Genomic DNA, 21,661 nt, shown 5'->3' with positions numbered 1-21,661 from the left:
AGCCGGCCCGTCTACAGTTAGGACTGTTTGTTCTCATTTACACATCCATCCACGCTGGCTCACGCATCCCTGCCTTGGTTTGTAACGGAGACGGGCTTTGCTTTCTTGTTCTGGTAGCCTATGTTTCAGTTGGGGCGCTGGCTCCACCCCCTCTTCCCAAGGGAACCCCACTGCACTGCGTTTCCACCTCTAGACGCTGTAATAAAATACCTGTTTTCACTTGAACCTGGTCTGGTGGCAGTGTTTCTTCCCAACCGTGACACGGCAAGGTCCTGGAGCGCAAAGAGGGTCCCGGGCCGTGACAGCCATCCCCAGTTGGGGAGGACGGTCACTCCCAGCAGAAGCCCCACCTGCTCCGGGAGGCAGGCCCTGTGACCACAGCAGACAGTGAGCCCCACCTCAGGGAGGCCCAGCCCCTCCTTCAGGGCCAACACCTGACTAGGTCAGGCCCACTCAGGGTGGGCCTCCTCCTTGACTAACTGAAACCGACTGCTTGGGTACTTTTCACAACACCAACAAAACCCTTCCCGAAGTCCCGCCTGCACTCGGAGGGAGGCCTGTGAGCCCCAGAGGCCCTGTGGGCTGGGCCCCAGCCTCCCTACCTTTCCTGGCTCTGGGTTCTAGGCCTCCTCTCCTCTGTTCCTACTGGGCACTTAAACCTTGAACCTGGGCAGGGCTTCACTTCCCTCAGGACCCCGCTGTGACTCTGCGGGACCGGCAGCCTGCGGAGGACAGGGGTCCCTCTGCATTCACTGCACCGCCGTCCCGTGTGAAAAAGAGGTACCTTTATTTGAACAGCAAAACTGGCCACCCGAAAGGCGCACCTTCCAGCTCTGCCCAGAGGCGTCCGGCCGGGGCCTGCCCCTTCAGCAGGAGAATTCACAGCAGCCCCAGCATGGGCCCACGCCCTTCACAGCATCACCTAATGTTGTACATTCAGCCTGCACGGGGCAGGAGAGTTGCACCAGCCTCAGGCACCTGCCAGGCCTGGATGGACGCACCCAGGGGGCTGGGCACAGCTCCTGGGAGGGGACACCTGTCCCCTGGCAGCAGCATGTGGCACTGAGGTGCCAAACCAGTCCAGTGGGTCCCAGAGCATCCAGAAGGGGCTTGCTGGGTGGTTTCTTCAAAAAGGCAGCCCCTGCGGGTCCTGGGGCTTTTAAAATCTGTAAACCAAGACACCTCCCACGACAAATCCAGGCTTGGCCGAGAAACTGGGGACCCAGGGAGGGTTCATCCAGCCCCCAGCAAGAAAGCTGAGGAGCCCCACACCCAGACTCATGCCTTCAGGCCGCTCAGCTGGAACCTGGCCTCCTCGGATATGCCGAACTGCTCCAAGGGATCCTGTGTGGGTGGATGATGGCGGGGGCGGGGGCGGGGGGAGGGGACAGCATGAGCCTAGGCCCAGAAGACCCCCAACTCCCACCCCTGCACCCACGCGCACCTTGCCAGTCATCTTCTGGATCTCATTCCGGTAGAAGATGAGGCTCCTCCGCATGAACTCGTAACTAGGGAGGAGGCTGGTGTGAGTCCACAGGGCCTGCCCCGCCCCCGCCCCAGGCCCTCAAGGCGGCCGCACCCCACCTGGCTCGACGCAGAGCAGCCATCCACTCCTGACACTGCTCCTCACTGCAACACTCAAAGTGATACTTTCTCTCTGGGTCCTCTAGAAAGCCTGCGGAAGGAGTAGCCCCCATCTGTCCCCGCTCGCTCCCACCTCCCCCCACACCCAGCCCTCAACTTCCTCTTGCCATTGTCCGCGACTGTCCCCTTTCCAGCCCCAGCCCGCCTGGGCCCACTGCTTCCCACCAGCTGGGCGTCGGTTGAACTGTGTCCCCCAAAAGATGTATGTTCGAGTCTTAAAAAACATGAGACATTTCCCAGGACTATGAATCTATCCGGATGTGGAAGCACTGCAGGTCTAAGCAGTTACAAGCAGTTGAGCTGAAGTCACGCTGCACTAGGGTGAGCCTCTAATCCAACAGGACTGGTGTTCTTAAGAAAAGTGAAACCTGGACACGACCACACAAGGGAGAAGATCCCATGAAAAGGAAGGCAGAGGTGGAGTGAAAACGGTCGCCAGCGACCCCCCAGAAGCCGGGAGAGAGATCATGGGGGCAGATTCTCCTTCAGAAGGAACCAGCCATGCCAACACTCTTGATGTCACACTTCTTGCCCCCCAGGACCGGGAGAAATAAATTTCTGCTGTTTAAGCCCCCTAGTCTGTGGCACTCTTGCAGCCTCCCCAGAAGACTAGTTAGTAGCTCCGTCTTCACCTGCAGACCCCACCCTCTCAAGACGACCCAGGAGAATCCTCCCAGTCCCCCAGCACAGGGCCCTGATCCCAGGAGAAATGAAACAATTACAGCGAGGCATCCACCCCAGAGGGCAGCGCTCCCCAACAAGACAAGGGCGGTCTCTGGGGTAATGCGCTCGGCCTGGGCCCCCACCCAGAGGAGCCAGCGCGAGTGGGGCTGCCCGGGACACTGGACTCAGCTTCTGGGGACTCAGGCGGGGCCGCGCCGGGGTGGAGCGGGGCGGAAGGGGGTCAAGTAGCCTCGCCCCAGGCCGCACTCACTGATGGAGAAGCCGCTGGGCTCTTCCTGAGCGACTCTGCAGTGCTCCAGCAGCAGGGCTCCGACGGGCTAGGGGCAGACAGGAGCATGGGGGCGGGCACCGGGAACCTGCCCCCGCCCCGCCCCCCCCCAACTCCGGACCCCGACCCCGACCCCAACCCCAAACCCCGCCCCCGCCCTCCCCGCCGCCTTACCTCCGCCTCGTCCGTCCGGAAGTAGAAGAGGAAGTTGACCACCAGCTTCACCAGCCGCCGTTTCACCACTGCGGGAACAAGGCGGGCTCGCGCGGGTTCCGCGGCTGCCCACCCCCGCCCCCCGGCCACCCTGCCGCCCGGCCGCTCACCGCTGCCCTTCTTGGGGCCCCGCATGCCCAGCTCAGCTGCCATCTCGGCCGGCTGCCGGGACAGCGCCTGCAGCTCCTTCTCGTTATAGCGCATGGCGCCGCTGGGACCCAGAACGCGGAGCGCTGGGCCGCGCCCTCCGGGCCGCCGTCCTCACTCGCGCCGCTGCCGGCGCTAAAAGAGTCCCACGGCGTCGTCCCGGAAGCGCGGCCGGAGCTACCACGCCTGCGCGCTCCCGGGCCGCTCAGCCTGTCCTACACCGGCGAGTGGCAGAAGCGTCCCGGGGGCCGCCGGGGCCGAGTAGAGCCCTCGTGGAGCGCACAGAGCAGTAGGCGAGATGGACGGTTGTCATGTAACCAGGCAACAAGGTGGACCCGGGGTGGAAACGATAAAGCACCCCCACGACCTATAGCGCCCAGTACTCAAGAAAACAGGCGGATGGGAGTGGGAGACGAGCAGCAACTCGCTATCCCGCGAGAACTGGCTCCGCGCGAGTTTGGCCGACCATGACAGTGAGAGCCAGTGCGCACGCGCGCTTCGGTTTCCGGCCTGCGCTTCTACTGCCCGCTGTCCTCCAGCCTCCGAAGCGTCTAGCCCGCGCCGCTGGGCGGGCCGGGCATGCGCACACGGAAGACCCCGCCCCGCTTGCCCTTGGAAGTGCTTCCTTAGCCCGCGGCGCGCATGTGCAGAACGAAGTCGGCGCGGCGGCAGAGGTGGTGGACGAACAGGCGACGGCGGTGCGGCCGCGGGTGAGAGTTAAGAGCCGCGGGGGGCTAGGGCGGCGACCGCGAGGGGCTCCCTGGAAGGGAGTGGGCGAGGGGCGCCTCGGCAGGGGCGCGGGCTGGGGGCGGGCGCCGGCTCCCCGCCCGCGCCCGGCGCTGGGCAGGCCCGACCCCCACACCCCCGCCCGCTAGGAGCTCCGGCTGCAAAGGCCCATTGGGTCGGGTGGCGGCTCCCGTGGTCCGGGGCGCCTTCCCTGCGCCCGAGGACTCGTCCGTTGGCTTGCTGGCTCTGTGGTCCGGGACTCACCTGGATAGGGGTGACGGCGGCCCCAGTTCCAGGCCCACCGAGTGGAAAGGAAGGTCCGGAGGCGGAGCGCCCGGCACCGCGCCCGAGGCCACCAGAGCCCGTTAGCTGGGCCCGTTTCGCAAGCGAAGCCCCGAGGTTAAGTGACTTCCCCGCCTGTCAGTCTAGGTTTCTTATACCATTCTTCCTCCTGCCTCCCAAAGCTCATTAACTTCTTCACCTTTCTTATTCGCCTGATTTTCTTTGCTTGTTGTTAAACCTTTGTACTCAAAGCGTTTTCACCTCACACGCCTAGCGGTTGTATTTTCCCACAGGTTGAAACAAATGGATGTCTTTTTTCCTTTCCCCCGTGGAAACTTCCCTCTCAAAGCTGTCATCCTCCTGCTCCGGTCGGGACTGGAGCCCCACCTTTCAGCTGAGTAGCTGTCCTAGAACCTGCTGTCCGGGCTCCCCTGGGCTGGCTTGTTTTCATCTACTCCCCTTTCTTTCTTCTTTCTTCCATCAGAGCTCATCAGGTTGCTTTTGAAGAAGTCGACTCTTTTTTTTTTTTTTTTTGCGGTACGCGGGCCTTTCACTGTTGTGGCCTCTCCCGTTGCGGAGCGGACGCGCAGGCTCAGCAGCCATGGCTCACGGGCCCAGCCGCTCCGCGGCATGTGGGATCTTCCCGGGCCGGGGCACGAACCCGCGTCCCCTGCATCGGCAGGCGGACTCGCAACCACTGCGCCACCAGGGAAGCCCTCGACTCATTTTTTTATATTGAGCTCTCGGTTAGCTGAAAACGGCTTTATTTACCCTCACAGGCAGAAGCGTGGGTGTAAAGTTCCAGATCAAAAGCCCCCGGTGGGAACTGTGAAAGCATTGCCCGTCTTAGGAGTTCCCTGCTGTCCTGAAGGGCCTCGTCCCGTTCTGGTTTCCGACCTCTTGTTTCTGATTTTCTTTCTGTCGAGTAGAAACTTTAGGTTTTCATTAGTGCTGTGAAATTTCATGGTCTCTTCGTTTGAGAGTGTTTTTTTTTGGTTTTGTCTGAAAATTAGGTTCTTTCAGTCCTGGGGTATTTTCTTTTATTTCATAGGTTATTCCTTTGATGACATTCTCCCCGTTTGTTCTTTTTAATTGTTATTTTATGTGGGTCTGTAGTTGATTTACGACATCGTGTTAGTTTCAGGCGTACAGTAAAGTGATTTATACACATACATGTGTTCGCTCTTTTTCAGGTTCTTTTCGCACATAGGTCATTGCAGAGCATTGAGCACAGTTCCCTGTGTTATGCAGGAGGTCCGTATTGATTATCTTTTTTTTGAATATATTTATTTTATTTATTTATTTATTTTTGGCTGTGTCGGGTCTTTGTTGCTGCGCACGGGCTTTCTCTAGTTGTGGCGAGCAGGGGCTACTCTTGCGGTGCGCGGGCTTCTTGTCGTGGCAGCTTCTCTTGTTGAGGAGCACGGGCTCTAGGTGCGCAGGCTTCAGTAGTTGTGGCTCACGGGCTCAGTAGTTGTGGCTCGCGGGCTGTTAGAGCGCAGGCTCAGTAGTTGTGGCGCACGGGCTTAGCTGCTCCGCGGCATGTGGGATCCTCCCGGAGCGGGGCACGAACCCGTGTCCCCTGCATGGGCAGGCGGACTCTCAACCACTGTGCCACCAGGGAAGCCCTGGTTATCTATTTTACATAGAGTGGTGTGTCCGCGTTTCGTTCTGTTTTCAGTTTGTGATTTCTAGGTTCTTGTTTTGCCTCTTTATTATTTTGCTGTTTTTGTTATTGTTGTTCATTTTCCCGTTCTTCGTTATGAAAGCCGCCTTTGACTCTTACATTCAAGCACTCGTATTCATTGTTTTGTCAGGTTCATCACGTATTTACTTTTAAAGGTTTATTTTTTTTTTTAACTTTATTTGTTTATTTATTTAGGCTGCACCGGGTCTTAGTTGTGGCATGCGGACTCTTAGTTGCAGCATGTGGGATCTAGTTCCCCGACCAGGGATGGAACCCCGGCCCCCTGCATTGGGAGCGTGGAGTCTTACCCGCTGGACCACCAGGGAAGTCTCAGGGTTCGTCTGGTTTTAATTCACCGTGCTCACCTTTGGCACCTGTTCTAGTTTCACGATGTGGTAACGTCTCCTGTCATCCGGGAGGACGTTAACATCTTCTATTGATGTTTCCACCAGGTTTCTTTTTTGTCTGATACACACGTTTCCTTGCGTCTGTTTATGTTAAGTTACCAGTCTGCATGGAGAGTAGTGCTTCTCATCTAGCGAGCTCAGTGGGCCTGGCAGAGTGCTGGGGTTTGGGGAGTGTGGGGGGCCCCCAACCGTCAGTGTTTGAGAATACTGTCTCTGGTGCTCTCTTCCCAGAAAAGACTCCTGATCTCCCCTGGGCTGGGAGCACCAGCTAGGTCTCCTGCCTGCTGGACACAGACCAGGGGAAGGGGTGTTGCCTGCTTAGTGGGTAGGTTTTTTGTTGTCTTTTTTTTTTGGCTGCATCAGGTCTTCGTTGCTGCGCGGGCTTTCTCTAGTTGCGGTGAGCGGGGGCTACTCTTCGTTGCGGTGCGTGGGCTTCTCATTGCAGTGGCTTCTCCTGTTGTGGAGCAGGGGCTCTGGGTACGCGGGCTTCAGTAGTTGTGGCTCGCGGGCTCTAGAACGCAGGCTCAGTAGTTGTGGCGCACAGGCTTAGTTGCTCCGCGGCATGTGGGAACTTCCCAGACCAGGGCTCGAACCCATGTCCCCCGCATTGGCCGGCAGATTCTTAACCACTGCGCCACCAGAGAAGCCCTAGCAGATGGGTTTTGATGGACCTGCCCCCTTTTCTCTTTGGCCTCATCTCAGTCTCTGATAGCTACTGGCACTCACGGTAACGTGGTGAGTGATTAAGTACTTGCTTGCGTTTGGGTTTCCTGAGCCAGTCGGATCCTTTCCACAGGTGCTCTCACGACACCTGTGGCGCGTACTCCCGGCTAGGACAAGAGCTTGTTCTGGCTGCTTGAGGAGAAACTGGGCTCCCCCCAAACTGACTGGAACTCTTGGCTCTGGTAGTGTTTGGCGTTTACCGGTTGGCGGCTCTGGGTGGACTTGGCGTGCAATAAAAAGTCTAGTCCTGGGATTCTGCAGCCTCACCATATGTGAGGTTTTTGTAAACTCATCGAGTCCCACTGCCGGTCGATGGCACAGCTGGCTGGTGCCTGGACTGTTAGTTTCCTGTGGTCAGTGCAGCAAACCACCACCGACTCAGTGGCTTCAACGACCTAAGTTCACGATGCAGCTCTGGAGGTCAGGAGTTCATTGTGAGTCTCACTGAGCTTTATTTCTTCCGGAGCCTCCAGGGCAGCATCGGTTCCGCCTTTTCCAGCTTCTAGAGGCGCCGCCTCCCTGGCTCCCGGCCCCTCCTCCATCCTCACAGCCAGCAGTACAGCATCTCCCGTCTCTCTCTGCCTCTGACCCTCCCGCCTCCCTCTTATAAGGACCCTGGGATGACGCTAGGCCCCTTGTGGAATCCAGGGTCCTCCCCTTCTCAGGGGCCTTAACTTAACCCCACCTGCAAAGTCTCCTCTGCCCCGTGAGGTGACACGTCCAGGAACCCTTGAGATGAGATGGGACCATCTTTGGCAGGGGTCATAGTCACTCCTGGGCCCCATCCCTGTGAATTTACCCCAACAGAGACAAGATGCCAGGGGCCTGGGGCCAACGTTGACCAGTGGGAAAGGGAGTGTAAGATGAGAGAGGTTCCTGGAGGTTGGGTCTGAGCTGAGCCTGAAGGAGGGTGGGAAACAGTGGCTGGGCTGGAAGAGACATCAAGGGCTCGGGAGAGCCCTCCTCAGCCGCGAATGAGCCGTGAACATCTTGTGCGTTAGGCAGTGGCGGGGGGATAGGTTGGTAGATGTGTTCCTTGTTTCCAGCAAATGTACAGCTGAGCCAGAGAAGCAGAATTTAGGCTGAGAGAAGTAAGTGCAAGACAATCAGAAAGGGAATTCAGAGGAGGGAGTGAACAGCATGGGCTTGGGTGGTCTGGGGAGGCTTCTTGGAGGAGGTGAGACTAATTAGTGAGACCTTGGTCTCATTTTGCCCTTTGCCATTTCGGGTCCTTGGGTCTTTGCACTCCTCAGGCTGGGAGGACTTCCTCAGTCCACCCACAAGGTCACCTGGAGATGCCCTGTTTCTCCTTCTTCCTCATTTCCATGTGCCTGGCCCATAGTGGACCCTCGGCCACTGGAAGAGACTTGGTAAAGCGTGGGCATGAGGCTGAGAGCTGCGAGAGCGGGGTGGGGGATGAGGCTGAACCAGGAGGGCGAGGCCTCCTGCGCAGCCTCACAGCCGCCCCTTGGCCTCCACAGGTTTCCTCTCTGGTCTGGTAGAGCCCCAGGGTCCTCACCATGGACTTCCAGCATCGCCCCGGAGGCAAGACCGGGAGTGGGGGCGTGGCCTCCTCCTCTGAGAGCAACCGGGACCGTAGGGAGCGCCTCCGGCAGCTGGCCCTGGAAACCATCGACATCAACAAGGTACACGTGCCCTCCCACCACCTGTGCCCACCCTGCACCAGGGAGCTTCGCCTGGAGTGGCAGCTCTCAGTGTCCACCAGAGGCCGGCTGCTGTTCGTAGCCCCACGTTTGAAGGATCTGTTACCACAGGAAGCTATACTTAGTCAGAGGTGTGGGGAGTCGCCAGTGGTGGGGGCCCTGATGGCACCACGGGCAGCGAAAGACAGCAGCTTATCTGTACAGAGCTGTAGGGAGACAGGCCTCCGCCTCGGCCCTGGGGATACGTATGTGGGTCCCCCTGGGCGCTGTGGGGTGTGCAGCAGCATCCCTGCCCTGCCCCCGTGCCAGATGCCAGGAGCTCCCCAGTCACAGTGGCCACAGATGTCCCCATATGTCGCTCAGCGTCCCTTGGGGGGCGGAATCACCTCCGGTGAGACCCCAGGGATAGGGATTCCACTGACCGCAGGAGACTGGGTTCCATGACCACTTGACCTCTGTGGTCCTGGGATGCTGTACACATTTCAGCCCACACCTGAGTGGGAGGAAGAGGAGGTGATACAGATGATGGGGGCCCCCCTGGTTTACACCAGCTGAGCATCGGGGATTTATCCTGGTGTCCAGTGTGAGCAGGGAGCAGACTCAAGGTTTTCGCGAATAACTGACTAAGGGTTTCTCAGCTTGGAGGTGCGGCCGGGTCATTTCCTGGGGCATGGGGGCCGTCACGGGCGCTGTTGGGTGTGGAGCAGCACCCTCACCTCCACACTTGATGCCAGGAGCCCCCAACTCGTGACAATGACTGACGTCCCCAGACATTGCCCAGTGGACCCTGGAGGCAGAGTCGCCCTCGAGGTGCCCCTTGGTGTTCAGTGTATAGGTCCTCTTAGACTCTGAAACGCCCTGAGGTGTGTCGAGCCCGCACCGTGTGCCGGACGCTCCCAAAGCCCCTCACAGGCCTGGCCTGGGAGGTCAGTTCTGTTACTCTTCCCATTTTCCAGATGAGGAAACAGAGTTGAGGGTGGGATTGTCATCGCCAATGACGACACGGTCTCTGGGCGGTGGAGTGGGGACCTGAACCCCTGCCGTCTGCTCTGCGCCTCTTGAGTGGTCACCAGTTGGTCCTGGAGCCCCTGCCCCACTCACGGGATAGGCAGAGACGGGGTCTCCTAGGGCCTCGGGTTGGCCCTCTTGCTTCTCTGCCCGCGTCCGGCTGTGCTGTGGCACGAGGAGTGCTGGCCTGGTCGGCGCCATGGAGATGGATGAGCAGCGGTGCTGTTTCGGCTGTGCCTCCTGGACCCCAGGCTGCCGAGGACGTGGGGCCAGGGCTCCCGGAGGACCCTTCCCCGGAGCTTGCCGCAGGGGCGCGGGGTCAGCCCCAGCCCCACCCAGTGGACTCTGCGGTGCTGCCGTGGGGGCTCCTGCTTGTCCTCTGCGCCCCCTCCCCCGCCGCGAGCGTTTGCCCTGAAGAGAGTGGTGTTCTCTCAGCACCCGCCAGGGGCAGCCGTGCTTCTCTCACGCCCGTGCGGGGTCCCCAGGGCCCCTCCCACCGCATAACAAGCGTGCTTCCCTCCGCAGGACCCATATTTCATGAAGAACCATCTGGGCTCCTACGAGTGCAAGCTGTGCCTGACACTGCACAACAATGAGGTGCGGCCCCGCCCCTGCCCCGCCCCACCCCACCCCACCTGTGCTGCTGTGGACTTGCCGAGTCCTTCAGTACCGGTGGCACCATTGCCAGAGATGTGTATCTGGGAACGTGGGGACACCCTGGGACGTTCCACGTCAGGATCGGGGTCGTGAAGTCTAGCCGGTGTGGCTCTAGTTTGCGCCTTTGAAGCAGGCGAGAGTCTGATGCTCCCTCACGCTGGGCCCCTCTCCTGGCACGAGTAGGTCCCTTTGTCCCTTTTCTCGTGTGGAGGATGTGCTTTGTTTCTGGTGGTTGCCAGCCCCGGACGGCAGCACTGAATTGAACAGCCTGATACGGGAGGGTCTCCCCGCGGCATTGGGGCTGCTCATCCTCCGGGGAGGACCGTCCTGGGCGTGCTGTCCCCGGGGGTCAGAAACCGCCCCCACCACCGGCCCTCGTTGAGAACCACTGATTCGCGTGTCTCATCCCTGGGGCATCGTGGAGATGGAATCACATGATCACTCCCGGGTTTCCCCACCACTTCCAAGCAGTGTCCACAGCCCACACTGCACCCCAGCAGCTGCAAGACTGCCCGCGTCGCACCCTCCGGAGGCCTGCCTCACCCCCGGCTTTTGGGGGTCTCGTTCCCCTGTGTGCAGACCCACTAGCGCTCGTCTACTCAGCAGCGATTGGGTGCCTACCGGCACCTCCCCACTCGCTTTGCCCTGAGCTGTGCGTCCCTCTCCCGTTCTAGGGGAGTTACCTCGCGCACACCCAAGGGAAAAAGCATCAGACCAACTTGTGAGTACCTCACGCCCCTTCCCATACCCGGCGCTCACCCCCACCAGAGCTGTCACCTCACTTGACCCCCGTCCCCCCTGACCTCGAAGCTCCAAGGTTGGCTGGGGCAGGGCGGGGGGGTGGCACTCCTGGCACCTGGGCCTATGGCCTTGGCGGCCTGTGTGGAGGGGCCTCAGCCCCATGTCCGTCCCACCTGCAGGGCCCGGCGAGCAGCCAAGGAGGCCAAGGAGGCCCCCGCCCAGCCGGCGCCAGAGAAGGTCAAGGTGGAGGTGAAGAAGTTCGTGAAGATCGGCCGCCCGGGCTACAAAGGTAAGGATGCTCTGTGGCCTTGGCGGGCAGCCCCACACCCACACCCACACCCACACCCACACCATCCGCCTCTGGGGAGTGTCTCCACTCGCTTCCTGTCAGAGGGCTTTCTTCCCTGGGGGCCGGGACCCGCCTTCCCACCGTGAACTTTCACACACATGCCGGAGGAAGGGCAGTGTCGTTATTCTTTACGCTCCTAGCAAAGGGGGGTGAGCTTGTGGGACGTGAGCGCGGGCCGTGGTGTGGCTCTCTCCTCTGACCACGGAACTGGGTGCTGGCTCTTCTTCACCTGAGGAGAAAGGAAGGGGAGGGGGAGGGTCTGCGCGTGCAGCAGCGCCTGTGTCGCCTGGTTCGGAAAGCCAGTCAGGCGGCCCAGCTGGAGCACAGGGGATACAGGGGACCGTGTGCCGGGGGGGGGGTGGGGGGAACGGCAGGCCACCTGGTAGGCGTCCTGCTAAGGTGGGGACATCCTGCGTGTGGCTGGCGTTTCGGGGCGTGGCGTGCAAAGGCCCTGGGTGGGCCTGCTTGGTGAGCCAGGACAGGGATGGCACTGTTTCCCTGGGGAGGCCACCACAGGCTTTCTGGCCAGTCCAGGCCATCTGGCGTCTTCCTGGGTGTGGCGGGGAGACACTGAGCACGCGTGTGGAAAGCAGCCCAAAGCCACAGAGCTCTGGCAGTGGGCACCCTCTCCCAGAAGTGGGGGCACAGTCTTGACCCTCACACTCAATGCTCCCCAGGTGGGGCTCGGGCAGTGGGGAGGCCTCCCTCCCACCCCCACTCCCACCCGTGTGATCTGGGGCAGATGGCACCCGGGGTGCAGCCCTCCCAGCCCTGGGTGGTGCCTGTCCAGCTGCGGATGGCTCTTGTGCTTCCCCAGCCAGGTGACCACCCCCAGGCCTGCTCTCCCGTTTGTGGGTGGTGGTAGGCCAGCCCCAGGGCCCCTTAGCTGGTCCTGACACCTCCTGTGTTGCAGTGACCAAACAGAGGGACACGGAGATGGGTCAGCAGAGCCTCCTATTCCAGGTGAGCAAAGGCTGGGGACCCAGTTCTGAGGGGAGGGGCTCCCTGAGAGGCGGTGCTGCCACCCGGCCGTATCCCCACAGATCGACTACCCCGAGATTGCTGAGGGCATCATGCCCCGCCACCGCTTCATGTCCGCTTACGAGCAGAGGATCGAGCCTCCGGACCGGCGCTGGCAGTACCTGCTCATGGCCGCCGAGCCCTACGAGACCATCGCCTTCAAGGTAGCGCACTGGACCCCCGAGAGGTGGGGAGCCGGCCGAGGAGTTTGCTCCATGCGGGCAGCTGGCCTCTAGCCCACTCTAGGATGCCCCTTCCTGCCAGGGCCAGGGGTATCCCTCTGGGCCCTTGCCTCTTGAGAGGGTGGCAAAGGACAAGGCAGCGCGAGGCCTGGGGGCTGGGCGTCCAAGGTGGGTGTCCGCCCAGAAGCAGAGGCCCCTGACATGGCCCCAGCAGTAAGGTGTCCCTGCTGCTGGCTGTTCGTGGATTCCATGACGAGATCTGGTCCCCAGATGGACGTTAATGGCATAGCGTAGATCACAGCTTTCTCAGGGTTGCAGGTTTGCTGAGCGGTGGAGCAAGGACGTCAGTCGACTCTGTTACCCCCAAGCTAGACCCTGTTCCCTCACAGAAGGGCCTCCTCAGCCGGGCCATCTCGTGGTCCTGAAGGCCCGTCTCTGCCCCCTGTTCCACCCCACGCAGGTGCCAAGCAGGGAGATTGACAAGGCTGAAGGCAAGTTTTGGACTCACTGGAACCGGGAAACTAAGCAGGTGAGTCACTGCAGGTCCAGGCAGTTGCCGAACCTTCTCCCAGCCCAAGGCCCAGGGGCCGCGCTCAGCCTCTCCTTTCTGTCCAGTTTTTCCTCCAGTTCCACTTTAAGATGGAGAAGCCACCGGCCCCGCCAAGCCTCCCCGCAGGGCCTCCTGGGGTGAAGCGGCCCCCACCCCCGCTGATGAATGGTTTGCCCCCTCGGCCACCACTGCCCGAGTCATTGCCCCCGCCCCCGCCAGGAGGCCTGCCCCTGCCCCCCATGCCGCCCAGTGGGCCTGCGTCCTCGGGGCCCCCGGGCCCTCCTCAGCTGCCCCCACCGGCTCCCGGTGTCCACCCCCCAGCACCAGTGGTCCACCCCCCAGCGTCTGGAGTACACCCCCCAGCTCCTGGGGTCCACCCACCGGCACCAGTGGTCCACCCACCAGCATCTGGGGTCCACCCCCCTGCTCCAGGGGTCCATCCCCCAGCCCCGGGGGTCCACCCTCCAGCACCGGGGGTCCACCCTCCAGCACCAGGGGTCCATCCTCCCCCATCTGCTGGGGTTCACCCCCAGGCCCCAGGGGTGCACCCACCAGCTCCTGCAGTTCACCCCCAGGCCCCGGGGGTCCATCCACAAGCTCCCGGGGTCCATCCCCCAGCCCCAGGGATCCACCCCCAGCCTCCTGGGGTCCACCCCCCACCTCCTGGGGTCCACCCATCAGCTCCTGGGGTCCATCCTCCAGCTCCTGGGGTTCATCCCCAGCCTCCTGGAGTTCACCCGTCAAATCCCGGGGTGCATCCCCCAACTCCCATGCCTCCGATGCTGAGGCCCCCGCTGCCCTCCGAAGGCCCTGGGAACATTCCTCCCCCTCCCCCCACCAACTGAAAAGCCACCCCTGTCCCAGCAAGTTTGGCCTTGTTTTCCCGTGTTCCGCCCCCCACAATGAAGTTGAGTTTTTTGTACAGGGCTGGGGCTGGGCTGTGTTCCCAGAGCCCATTAAAGAGTCTCTGCTAACCTTGGAGTGCACTGCTATGTGGGCTGGCTGGTGGGCGGGTGGGCCGGCCGGCAGGCAAGTGGGCGGGAAGCACCCACTCGCTGTGGGTGAACACGCACGGCTGCCCTCTGCCACCTATGGGGGTGGCTCAGGGTCGGGGCCCCACCAGGACCCCAGGGGGTGGCCGCTGGCAATGCTGTGCCCTGGAGGCTGCTGGGTGAGGACAGACCCTGCTGGCCAGCAGTGGGTCTGGGGTCGCCCTCTGGGAGGAGAGCAGAGCAAAGGCTGCTCGCTGTCCTTGGGGGTCTCTGTGGGCCCCGAAGGCGTGGTGAGCGAGCGTGCAGTGGGTGTGGGGGGTCGCCCCCCACCTACCCAGTGGTCCTGTGGGGCAGGGGCTCTGCACCTCTGCCCTCCTCCAGCACCCTCCACCCCCCCAAATTGTTGATCGTTTGGGCCACACACTCCCTGCTCACATTCCTGCTCCTGGCTCTAAAGGGGAAAACTCGTCAAGGACATTTTGACAAATGGGTCACAGGCCACACTTTGTAGCACTGGTGAGAAGAAGATAGATAGGCAGCTGGGCCGGAACAGAAGGGGCTTTGAGGAGGCTGCCGGCCTGCCTGGGCTCACAGCGGGCACTGGCCCCCAAGGTCACATCCCTGAAGGAGATAGGGGCCGCCTTCTGGCACAAACATTCTTGCTCCCCCATATAAGCTGGGGCAGCCCGGCCCCTCCAAGCTCCCACGATGCAGGGTCCACCTCTCTCTCAGCTGGCCCTGATGCTGTTGGCAATGGGGGCCCTGCTGGGGGCCAGGACCCTCAGGGGAGAGGTCACCAGCACCCTGGCCCAGCCCAGGGAGCCAACCCCAGGCGGCGGAGGCGGAGGGCTCATCTTGCACCAAGACTGGGACTGGCCACCCCCTGGCGTCTGGCCACCAGACAGCCCTCGGGACCCCCTGTGCCTGGTAACCCTGGATGGGGCTGGCAACAGGAGCAGTGCTCCCCTGCGGGTGGTGGGGGCCCTGAGCGGCTACGAGCGGGCGTTCCTAGAGGCCGTGCGGCGCGCCCACTGGGGGCCCCGGGACCTGGCCACCTTTGCAGTCTGCCCCCCGGGAGACGGGCAGCCCGCCCTGCCCCATCTCCAGCAGCTGCAGGCATGGCTTGGGGGGCCCGGGGGGCGGCGGCTGGTGGTCCTACACTTGGAGGAAGGTACGTGGGGCCCTAACGCGGGGGCCTGGGCGGGGGGCTGGCTCTGATGCCCCGGGGTGGGAGAACCCTCGGGAAGTGGAGGCTGATGGCCACAGAGGTGGGTGATCTTATCTTTGCCCTGCCTGGGGCAGCAAGTCCTCCTGCAGTGCCTGGGGAGGGTCCCCTCTCCCGGACCTGGGAGCCACAGGGGGCAGGGCCAGCACAGCCTGAAGGTCCAGCCGAGGAGGGCCCCTCCCCCCACTCCCCGACCAGGCTGCCCAGGGGGCCTGTCCCCAGGGACCGCTGGCCTCAGACACACTACAAGGAAGGGCTTTACCCCAGGACATCCCCAGACCAAGAGACCCCCAAGGGCTCCACCCCACTGCCCACAGTGTCTGTCACTTCTCCCAGGCCACCCGTGTCCCAAGGAAGCCCTACACCTGGGGTCCAGGGGCGTCAAGCCTCTCCCACTAGGTTCCGCGGGGCTCTGGGTGGGGTGGGGGCTCTCCCTCCTGCAGGACTTGGACAGGCTTGGGGGAGGGGCTCAGGCGTCCCCTTCCCCACTGTCCTGGCCGCAGTGACGTGGGAGCCGACACCCTTGCTGAGGTTCCAGGAGCCTCCACCTGGAGGAGCCAGCCCCGAAGAGCTGGCGCTGATGGTGCTGTACCCAGGGCCTGGCCCGGAGGTCACCGTCACCGGGGCCGGGCTGCCCGGCGCCCAGGTACCAGGGAGTTGAAGGGGACTGCCCCTGGGCCACCAGGAGCCCTCACTCAGGGCGAGGAAGGGGTTACGGTTTTGTTGATTTTTTTAACTGGGTTTAACAAAAAGGCTGCAAGTGCCCAGGTTGGAATTTTGAAGGGATGCTAAGGGCAGCAGGCAGAGCAGGGCTGGCGCCCCGCGTGCCCACTGCCTGGCTGAGCCCCCATTTCCGCAGAGCCTCTGCCTGAGCCGGGACTCCAGGTACCTGCCCTTGGTTGTGGGACGCCCCGAGGCGGCCTGGCGCGGGCCTGGGCTCGCCCTGACCCTGCGGCGCCGCGGAGACGGTAGGTCTCGCCCAGACAGGGACAGGGATGCTGCGGAGCATGGTGGGGACGGCTGTCCTCGACCCCCAGACCCCCCGCGCTGAAGCAGCGCCGCGTACGCGCCTCCCCTCGCAGGTGCGCCTCTGAGCACCGCCCAGCTGCAGGCGCTGCTGTTCGGCGCCGACTCCCGCTGCTTCACACGGATGACCCCGGCGCTGCTCCTGCTGCCGCCGCGGGGTCCCACGCCGATGCCCGCGCACGGCCAGCTGGACTCGGTGCCCTTCCCGCAGACCAGGTGCGCGCGGGCCCGGGCCTGGGGGCGCGGGGAGTTGGGGGCGGCGCAGCCTTGCGCCCTCACGATCCCCCACTCTGCCGTCCAGGCCGTCCCCAGAGCCCGAGGAGGTGCCGCCCAGCGCCGATCCCTTCCTGGAGACGCTCACGCGCCTGGTGCGCGCGCTGCGGGGACCCGCGTCCCGAGCCTCGCCGCCGCGTCTGGCCCTGGACCCGGGCTCGCTGGCCGGTTTCCCGCAGGGCCAGGTCAACCTGTCGGACCCCGCGGCGCTGGAGCGCCTGCTCGACGGCGAGGAGCCGCTGCTGCTGCTGCTACCGCCCACGGCAGCCACCCCTGGGGTCCCCGCGCCACTGCAGGGTTCGGCGTCCGCGCTGTGGGCCGCGGGCCTAGCGCGCAGGGTAGCCGCCGAGCTTCAGGCGGCGGCGGCAGAACTGCGCGGCCTCCCGGGGCTGCCGCCCGCCGCCACCCCGCTGCTGGCACGCCTACTGGCGCTGTGCCCGGGGAACCCGGTCGGCCCCGGCGGTCCGCTGCGCGCGCTGCTGCTGCTGAAAGCGCTGCAGGGCCTGCGCGCCGAGTGGCGCGGGCGGGAGCGGAGCGGGTCGGCACGGGCGCAGCGCAGCGCCGGCGCCGCGGCCACCGACGGGCCGTGCGGGCTGCGCGAGCTGAGCGTGGACCTCCGCGCCGAGCGCTCGGTGCTCATCCCCGAGACGTACCAGGCCAACAACTGCCAGGGCGCGTGCGGCTGGCCGCAATCGGACCGCAACCCGCGGTACGGCAACCACGTGGTGCTCCTGCTGAAGATGCAGGCCCGCGGCGCCGCCCTGGCGCGCCCGCCCTGCTGCGTGCCCACGGCCTACGCCGGCAAGCTCCTCATCAGCCTGTCCGAGGAGCGCATCAGCGCGCACCACGTGCCCAACATGGTGGCCACCGAGTGCGGCTGCCGGTGACCCCGCGCCGCGCTCCGGCCGGCCCATATTTATTCGGACCCCTTCATCGCTCCCAATAAAGACCAGAAAGCACGCGGTTGGGGTGTCCGTGCATGTCTGGGGACAGGCGGAGGCCTCCTTCCCCCATTTCTCCTCTGGCGGGCAGGGCCGCGTCCTCCCCGTTGGCACCCACTGCCTCCCTGCCCCCGCCCCCCCCCCCCAGCCGCCTAAAGCTCCCCATCCCTGTCACTCAGGCCCCGGGCAGGTTCTGGAGTACAGGCACAAAGGAGCAGGCGATGAGGGGGACCACAGCGCTCGCTTTATTTGCTGGAACTGCGGGGCGGTCGAGCAGAGGTTCAGGGACCCCCGCGCAGGACCCAGGTCTGGCTCAGTCCCGCCCCTTGCCCGCGTGGTGCTTCTGGCGGCCGGGAGGCCGGTCCTCCTCATCGGGGCGCCGCGGGGAGGCCCAGACCTGCCTCTTCCTATGCTCGGGGTCTCTGGACTCTCCCGCCCATGCCCGATGGCCCCCTTCGCGCGCCTCCCAGCGTCGGGGTAGGGCCTCCCCGGCAGCCCGCGGCCTCTCCTCTTTCCGGGATCTCTCCCTCCTCGGCCTCTCTTCCTTCTGTGGTCTCTCCTTACGGGGCCTCTCCTTTCTCAGCCTCTCCGCCTTCTTCCGCCTCTCTTTGGGCCCTCGGTCGGCAAGCGGCACACGCTCCTCCTCAGCGGCCTCCTCAGACTCCCCTTTGTCCTTCCCTGCAGCCCCGCTGCTCCTGGGAACCGCGGCCCTTTCCTCTACCTTCGCCGGGGGCTCGAGCGATCCCAGTGGGGGGGCCCAGGCCACGGACTTTGGCTGCAGTGTGGACAGTGTGGGGTGGTGGGGTCGGCACAGAGTTCCACGGCCCAGGCCCCTTCCCCCAGTGAAGGCCCCACTGACAGGTCACTTGAGGAAGTGCTTACCAGGGGTGACGCTGGCTTCTTCAGGGACGAGCTTGGCGGGACCCACGGCTCAGGGACAGGCGCAGGGGCTTCCGCCTCCCCCGCCACGGCCTCTGGGAGGGGACGGGAGGGGATGCGAAACAGCCTGGCCCAGGGGACCGACCACTGCACACCGTCCATCCCCGCCCTTGCCCCCAGAGACCCCTCTCCCTGGGGACATGCAAGGGGGCCCAGCCGGACCCCACCGGGTACGCTGAGGCTGGGCTGGGTCCCTCCGAGCCCTGGGAAGGGGTTCCGAGTCTCCGCTGCTGCGATGACCTTCCCTTCAAACCTCCCTCATTCAGGCTGCAAAAGGATGCTCCCGTTTTTCTGAGGGACGCAGGAGCGCCCGCCCTGGCGCACAGAGAAAGCAGCACGCTACCGAACGGGGGCGCACACGCCCATCCCGGGCCTACAAGGCCCGGGGTGGGAGTCGGGGGGCGGTGAGGGTCGGTCACCGGGAAAGGGAGGTGCACCGAGGTCCTTGCTGGGGGGTGGGGGGCAGGGCTCCTCTTAAGGTCTATGGGAGGCGGGGGTCAAAGCTGGTCCTGGATAGAGGGACTCGGGCGCGACCGTCGGGGTGCACAAGGTCAGTCTGTCCCTGAGCAGGAGGTGCACGGGGCGGGGGAACCCCCCCTCACTCATAAGGTCCATACTGGGGGGAAGGGGGCGCGCACGGCCTAGAGTGGGAGCGCACAGACCCGCCCCCTGGGCTGTCCGCGCTTCCGGGAGGGAGTAACCACGTGCTGCGGCGCAGGCTCACCTCGGCACAGCTGGAAGGCGGAGCCCAGCAGCGCCACGAGCGAGGCGAGCACCAGGCACCTGTTGAGTGTCAGGTGTCCCCAGAGCAGCTCCTCGCTCAGGACCGGGGGCGTGGGCGGCGGCTGCGAGGGCGGCGCGGCCTGCGCCTTCTGCGCGGGGCTCCGGGGGCCTGCGGGAGCAAGTGCGGGCTGGGCGCAGGCCGCGTGGGGCCGACCCGCGGCTAAACTCAGCTCTGCCCTGCCCGGCTGTGCGGCCCTGGGCCGAGGAACTAAGCCCTGCGGGATTGGCCGCTTCACTGGGATGCCAAGAATATTCTAGAAGATAATTAGCTGAAGCTTAGTGGCACCTAAGCTGGTGTTATCATGAATTAGCAGAGGCTCCCACAGCCCACTGAGTTACAGCCTGTGACACCCAGACACCCCCCAGTCAGGAGCCCCATGCACGCTATCACCCTGCCCCCCAGATCCAAGGACCCAGCCCAGCACCGATCCCCCACCCCCATGCTGGTCCACACCCACCCCCCCACGTCACTCCTGCCTCCCGGAAACCCACTTGCTCCTGCTTTCAGCCTCTCCTTACCCGGTCCGGAGGCCACTTTGTCCACAGGCTCCTTTTCTGTTTTCTTGGGCCAAGCATCCACACCGCCTGCGGGGCTGCCCTCAGCTGCCGGCTCCTGAGAATCCTGTGGGGAGTAACATGTCATCCTGGGTGTTTCCCTAAGGGAGACCAAACCCTTCCCATGGGCTGCAGAAACGCACCCTCTTGGAAAACATGTCCCCTACTCTAGGGGCACCCTGGGCTGAAACCCCAGGGCCCCGGCTACTCACATGGGGCCAGCTGCTGGAGTCGGCCAGCCTGGATGTCGCTGTTGGCAGGAAAAGAGGAACAGTCACAGTCGTGGAAACCCCCAGGCTGATCCCACCCTCCGCTCAGTTCTGCTGGGTGAGGGGCAGGTGACTGCTCCCGTTCTGCAGATTAGAAAGCAGACAGACGCAGAGGCAGCCTTGCATGAAGGCACACAGCACGTCACTGCCAAGCTGGGACTCAAACCCTGACCTGTGTGGCCCAGCACCTGTGTTCTCTGGGCTCTTTACAAACCCCCGACACACTAATGGACACAGGTTGGAAATGGGGGGCATGGTTTAAGTCAGTCCAGTGTGGGAGGCCAAGTCCTGGTCCCTGAAGGTGAGCCACCTGGCTCAACAAGAGGATGGGGGCGTGGGCTTCATCCTGTGGTACCCTCTTGGCTACCTTGAGCCCTGTCCTCCCGGGGCCGGCCTGGGCAGGGGTCAGCCAGTGCAGAGAGGTCCTCGTCCACTTGGCAACTGCCCAGGCCTCCATCCAACTCCTCCAAGGCCCTGGTTGTCATGGAGACGTCTGAGAAGCAGCAGGTCCAGAGTCTGGCTTGGGGGGGAGGGGGAAGAGGCAGCCTGCATTTGCTGAGCCCCTGGTATGGGCCTGGGCCTGGGCCTGACCTGGGGAGAAGGGGGCTCCCTACCTTCCCACACCGCCTTCCTTGTCCCTCTGCCTGGAGCCACCTTTCCTCGGTAGCTTCACACGCAGGGCACGACCACAGCCCTCCGCCAGGCACTCTCCCTACCCCCCTCAGGCCTGCCTCAGGACCCCTCCTGACAGGCTGCTGGGCTGCTGGGGCCCAGAGTGGGCTGGGTTCTGGCCATGGTCACACAGAGGTGAGCAAAGAGCCCAAACCGGAACCCTTGGCTCCAGGGTCGGCTCATGTTCTCAGAGACCAGCGACTATTTTTATCCAGTGCCTGAGGCCAGCAGGACAGGCCAATGTGGGGCCCAGCCCCTCCTAGGCCCTTGCCCTCCTGGGGTCTCCCTTTGGACCATCCTCACCCCCTATTCCTGGCACCCAGCCTCCCCTCAGACACCCTGGGTGTAGGAGCTCAAGCCCCAGCAGCCGGGACCAGCCTGGTTCTGGCCTTGGCAGGCAGGGGCAGGGGTCCCGGGCCTCCAGACCCCAACGCTGGGGCCGCCGCCTCCTCTGGCCATCTCTGCTCCCATAGGGCAGATGAAGAAACTGAGGCTGGAGGTGGAGCCGTGGGCCAGAGGTTGTGCAGAGCTGGAGCCAAACCCGTCTGTTGGCTTCCACAGCCCTGCTCTTTGGGGTCCCCAGGGTCTCTGGCGCCAACGTTAGTGTGACCCATCCCTGGGGCCAGAGCAGGCCGTGGGGAAGGGGCCCAGTGGGCCAGGGGGTGCCCCTAAGGGTGTGTGTGGGCAGCTACAGGAGTCGGGGACCCCCATGGACCTCAGGGATGCCCTCCCAGATCCCAGGGACCCCCATCTCTGCCCAGGCCTCCCTCTGCCCCTCTTACCCCACTGTTGCCACGCTGGGCCTGGTGGACAGGATGGAGCATGGGGAGGGTGGCCCCAAGACAGACAACAGCAGGTGGCTGGAGGCCGCGAGGTGGGCCAATCAGCTCCTCAGCCGCCGCGGGGGTGGAAGGAGGGCTGGCCTGAGGTCCCTGCTGGGGCACATCCCCACCTCGGAGCAGGGCCAGGCACTGGCCCCACCCCCATGAGCACAAAGCCACTACCAGGCTGGCCGCGGTGACTCTGGGAGCATT

At 63.7% G+C, this 21,661-nt stretch overlaps 4 protein-coding genes across 4 annotated transcripts; 2 read left to right on the top strand and 2 right to left on the bottom strand.

The window, feature by feature from the left end:
• Nucleotides 1-1,278: 1,278 nt before the first annotated feature.
• PLEKHJ1 (pleckstrin homology domain containing J1) lies at nucleotides 1,279-3,294 on the bottom strand. Its single transcript, XM_065875266.1, has 6 exons — nucleotides 2,920-3,294; nucleotides 2,771-2,838; nucleotides 2,579-2,645; nucleotides 1,585-1,675; nucleotides 1,445-1,508; nucleotides 1,279-1,344 (listed from the first exon to the last, which is right to left on the bottom strand). The coding sequence occupies exons 1-6, from the start codon at nucleotides 3,011-3,013 to the stop codon at nucleotides 1,279-1,281; spliced, it is 450 nt and encodes a 149-aa protein (XP_065731338.1). The 5' UTR covers nucleotides 3,014-3,294.
• Nucleotides 3,295-8,271: 4,977 nt separating this feature from the next.
• Nucleotides 8,272-13,931, top strand: SF3A2 (splicing factor 3a subunit 2). The gene is made up of 8 exons (XM_065874705.1): nucleotides 8,272-8,427; nucleotides 9,979-10,050; nucleotides 10,785-10,831; nucleotides 11,031-11,140; nucleotides 12,114-12,163; nucleotides 12,244-12,384; nucleotides 12,863-12,931; nucleotides 13,018-13,931. Exons 1-8 carry the CDS (start codon nucleotides 8,302-8,304, stop codon nucleotides 13,795-13,797), a joined length of 1,395 nt encoding a protein of 464 aa, XP_065730777.1. The 5' UTR covers nucleotides 8,272-8,301; the 3' UTR covers nucleotides 13,798-13,931.
• A 717-nt stretch (nucleotides 13,932-14,648) lies between these two features.
• On the top strand, nucleotides 14,649-17,427 carry AMH (anti-Mullerian hormone). Its single transcript, XM_065873950.1, has 5 exons — nucleotides 14,649-15,115; nucleotides 15,673-15,815; nucleotides 16,029-16,137; nucleotides 16,252-16,411; nucleotides 16,497-17,427. Exons 1-5 carry the CDS (start codon nucleotides 14,653-14,655, stop codon nucleotides 17,353-17,355), a joined length of 1,734 nt encoding a protein of 577 aa, XP_065730022.1. The 5' UTR covers nucleotides 14,649-14,652; the 3' UTR covers nucleotides 17,356-17,427.
• Nucleotides 17,428-17,722: 295 nt separating this feature from the next.
• On the bottom strand, nucleotides 17,723-20,440 carry JSRP1 (junctional sarcoplasmic reticulum protein 1). The gene is made up of 6 exons (XM_065875447.1): nucleotides 20,323-20,440; nucleotides 19,899-19,936; nucleotides 19,624-19,753; nucleotides 19,073-19,240; nucleotides 18,292-18,383; nucleotides 17,723-18,184 (listed from the first exon to the last, which is right to left on the bottom strand). Exons 1-6 carry the CDS (start codon nucleotides 20,438-20,440, stop codon nucleotides 17,723-17,725), a joined length of 1,008 nt encoding a protein of 335 aa, XP_065731519.1.
• Nucleotides 20,441-21,661: the final 1,221 nt, after the last annotated feature.

This window comes from Phocoena phocoena, chromosome 3 (assembly GCF_963924675.1).
Source record: "Phocoena phocoena chromosome 3, mPhoPho1.1, whole genome shotgun sequence".
Taxonomy (NCBI): Eukaryota; Metazoa; Chordata; class Mammalia; order Artiodactyla; family Phocoenidae; genus Phocoena; species Phocoena phocoena.
Note: the sequence above shows the minus strand (reverse complement) of the source record. Positions and strands in the feature narration are given on the sequence as shown.

Excerpts from the sequence above, each read along its gene's own strand:
- PLEKHJ1 (XM_065875266.1), bottom strand. The coding sequence starts at position 3,013 with ATGCGCTATAACGAGAAGGAGCTGCAGGCGCTGTCCCGGCAGCCGGCC. Across the intron at positions 1,676-2,578 it reads GCCCAGCGGCTTCTCCATCA|GCTTTCTAGAGGACCCAGAG; the intron begins GTGAGTGCGGCC and ends CTCCTTCCGCAG. Across the intron at positions 1,509-1,584 it reads GCTGCTCTGCGTCGAGCCAG|TTACGAGTTCATGCGGAGGA; the intron begins GTGGGGTGCGGC and ends CCTCCTCCCTAG.
- SF3A2 (XM_065874705.1), top strand. The coding sequence starts at position 8,302 with ATGGACTTCCAGCATCGCCCCGGAGGCAAGACCGGGAGTGGGGGCGTG. Across the intron at positions 10,832-11,030 it reads AAAAAGCATCAGACCAACTT|GGCCCGGCGAGCAGCCAAGG; the intron begins GTGAGTACCTCA and ends TCCCACCTGCAG. Across the intron at positions 12,385-12,862 it reads ACGAGACCATCGCCTTCAAG|GTGCCAAGCAGGGAGATTGA; the intron begins GTAGCGCACTGG and ends CACCCCACGCAG.
- AMH (XM_065873950.1), top strand. The coding sequence starts at position 14,653 with ATGCAGGGTCCACCTCTCTCTCAGCTGGCCCTGATGCTGTTGGCAATG. Across the intron at positions 16,138-16,251 it reads CCTGCGGCGCCGCGGAGACG|GTGCGCCTCTGAGCACCGCC; the intron begins GTAGGTCTCGCC and ends CTCCCCTCGCAG. Across the intron at positions 16,412-16,496 it reads GTGCCCTTCCCGCAGACCAG|GCCGTCCCCAGAGCCCGAGG; the intron begins GTGCGCGCGGGC and ends TCTGCCGTCCAG.
- JSRP1 (XM_065875447.1), bottom strand. The coding sequence starts at position 20,440 with ATGACAACCAGGGCCTTGGAGGAGTTGGATGGAGGCCTGGGCAGTTGC. Across the intron at positions 19,937-20,322 it reads CCGGGAGGACAGGGCTCAAG|CGACATCCAGGCTGGCCGAC; the intron begins GTAGCCAAGAGG and ends TCCTGCCAACAG. Across the intron at positions 19,241-19,623 it reads GAGGCTGAAAGCAGGAGCAA|GCCCCCGGAGCCCCGCGCAG; the intron begins GTGGGTTTCCGG and ends TTGCTCCCGCAG.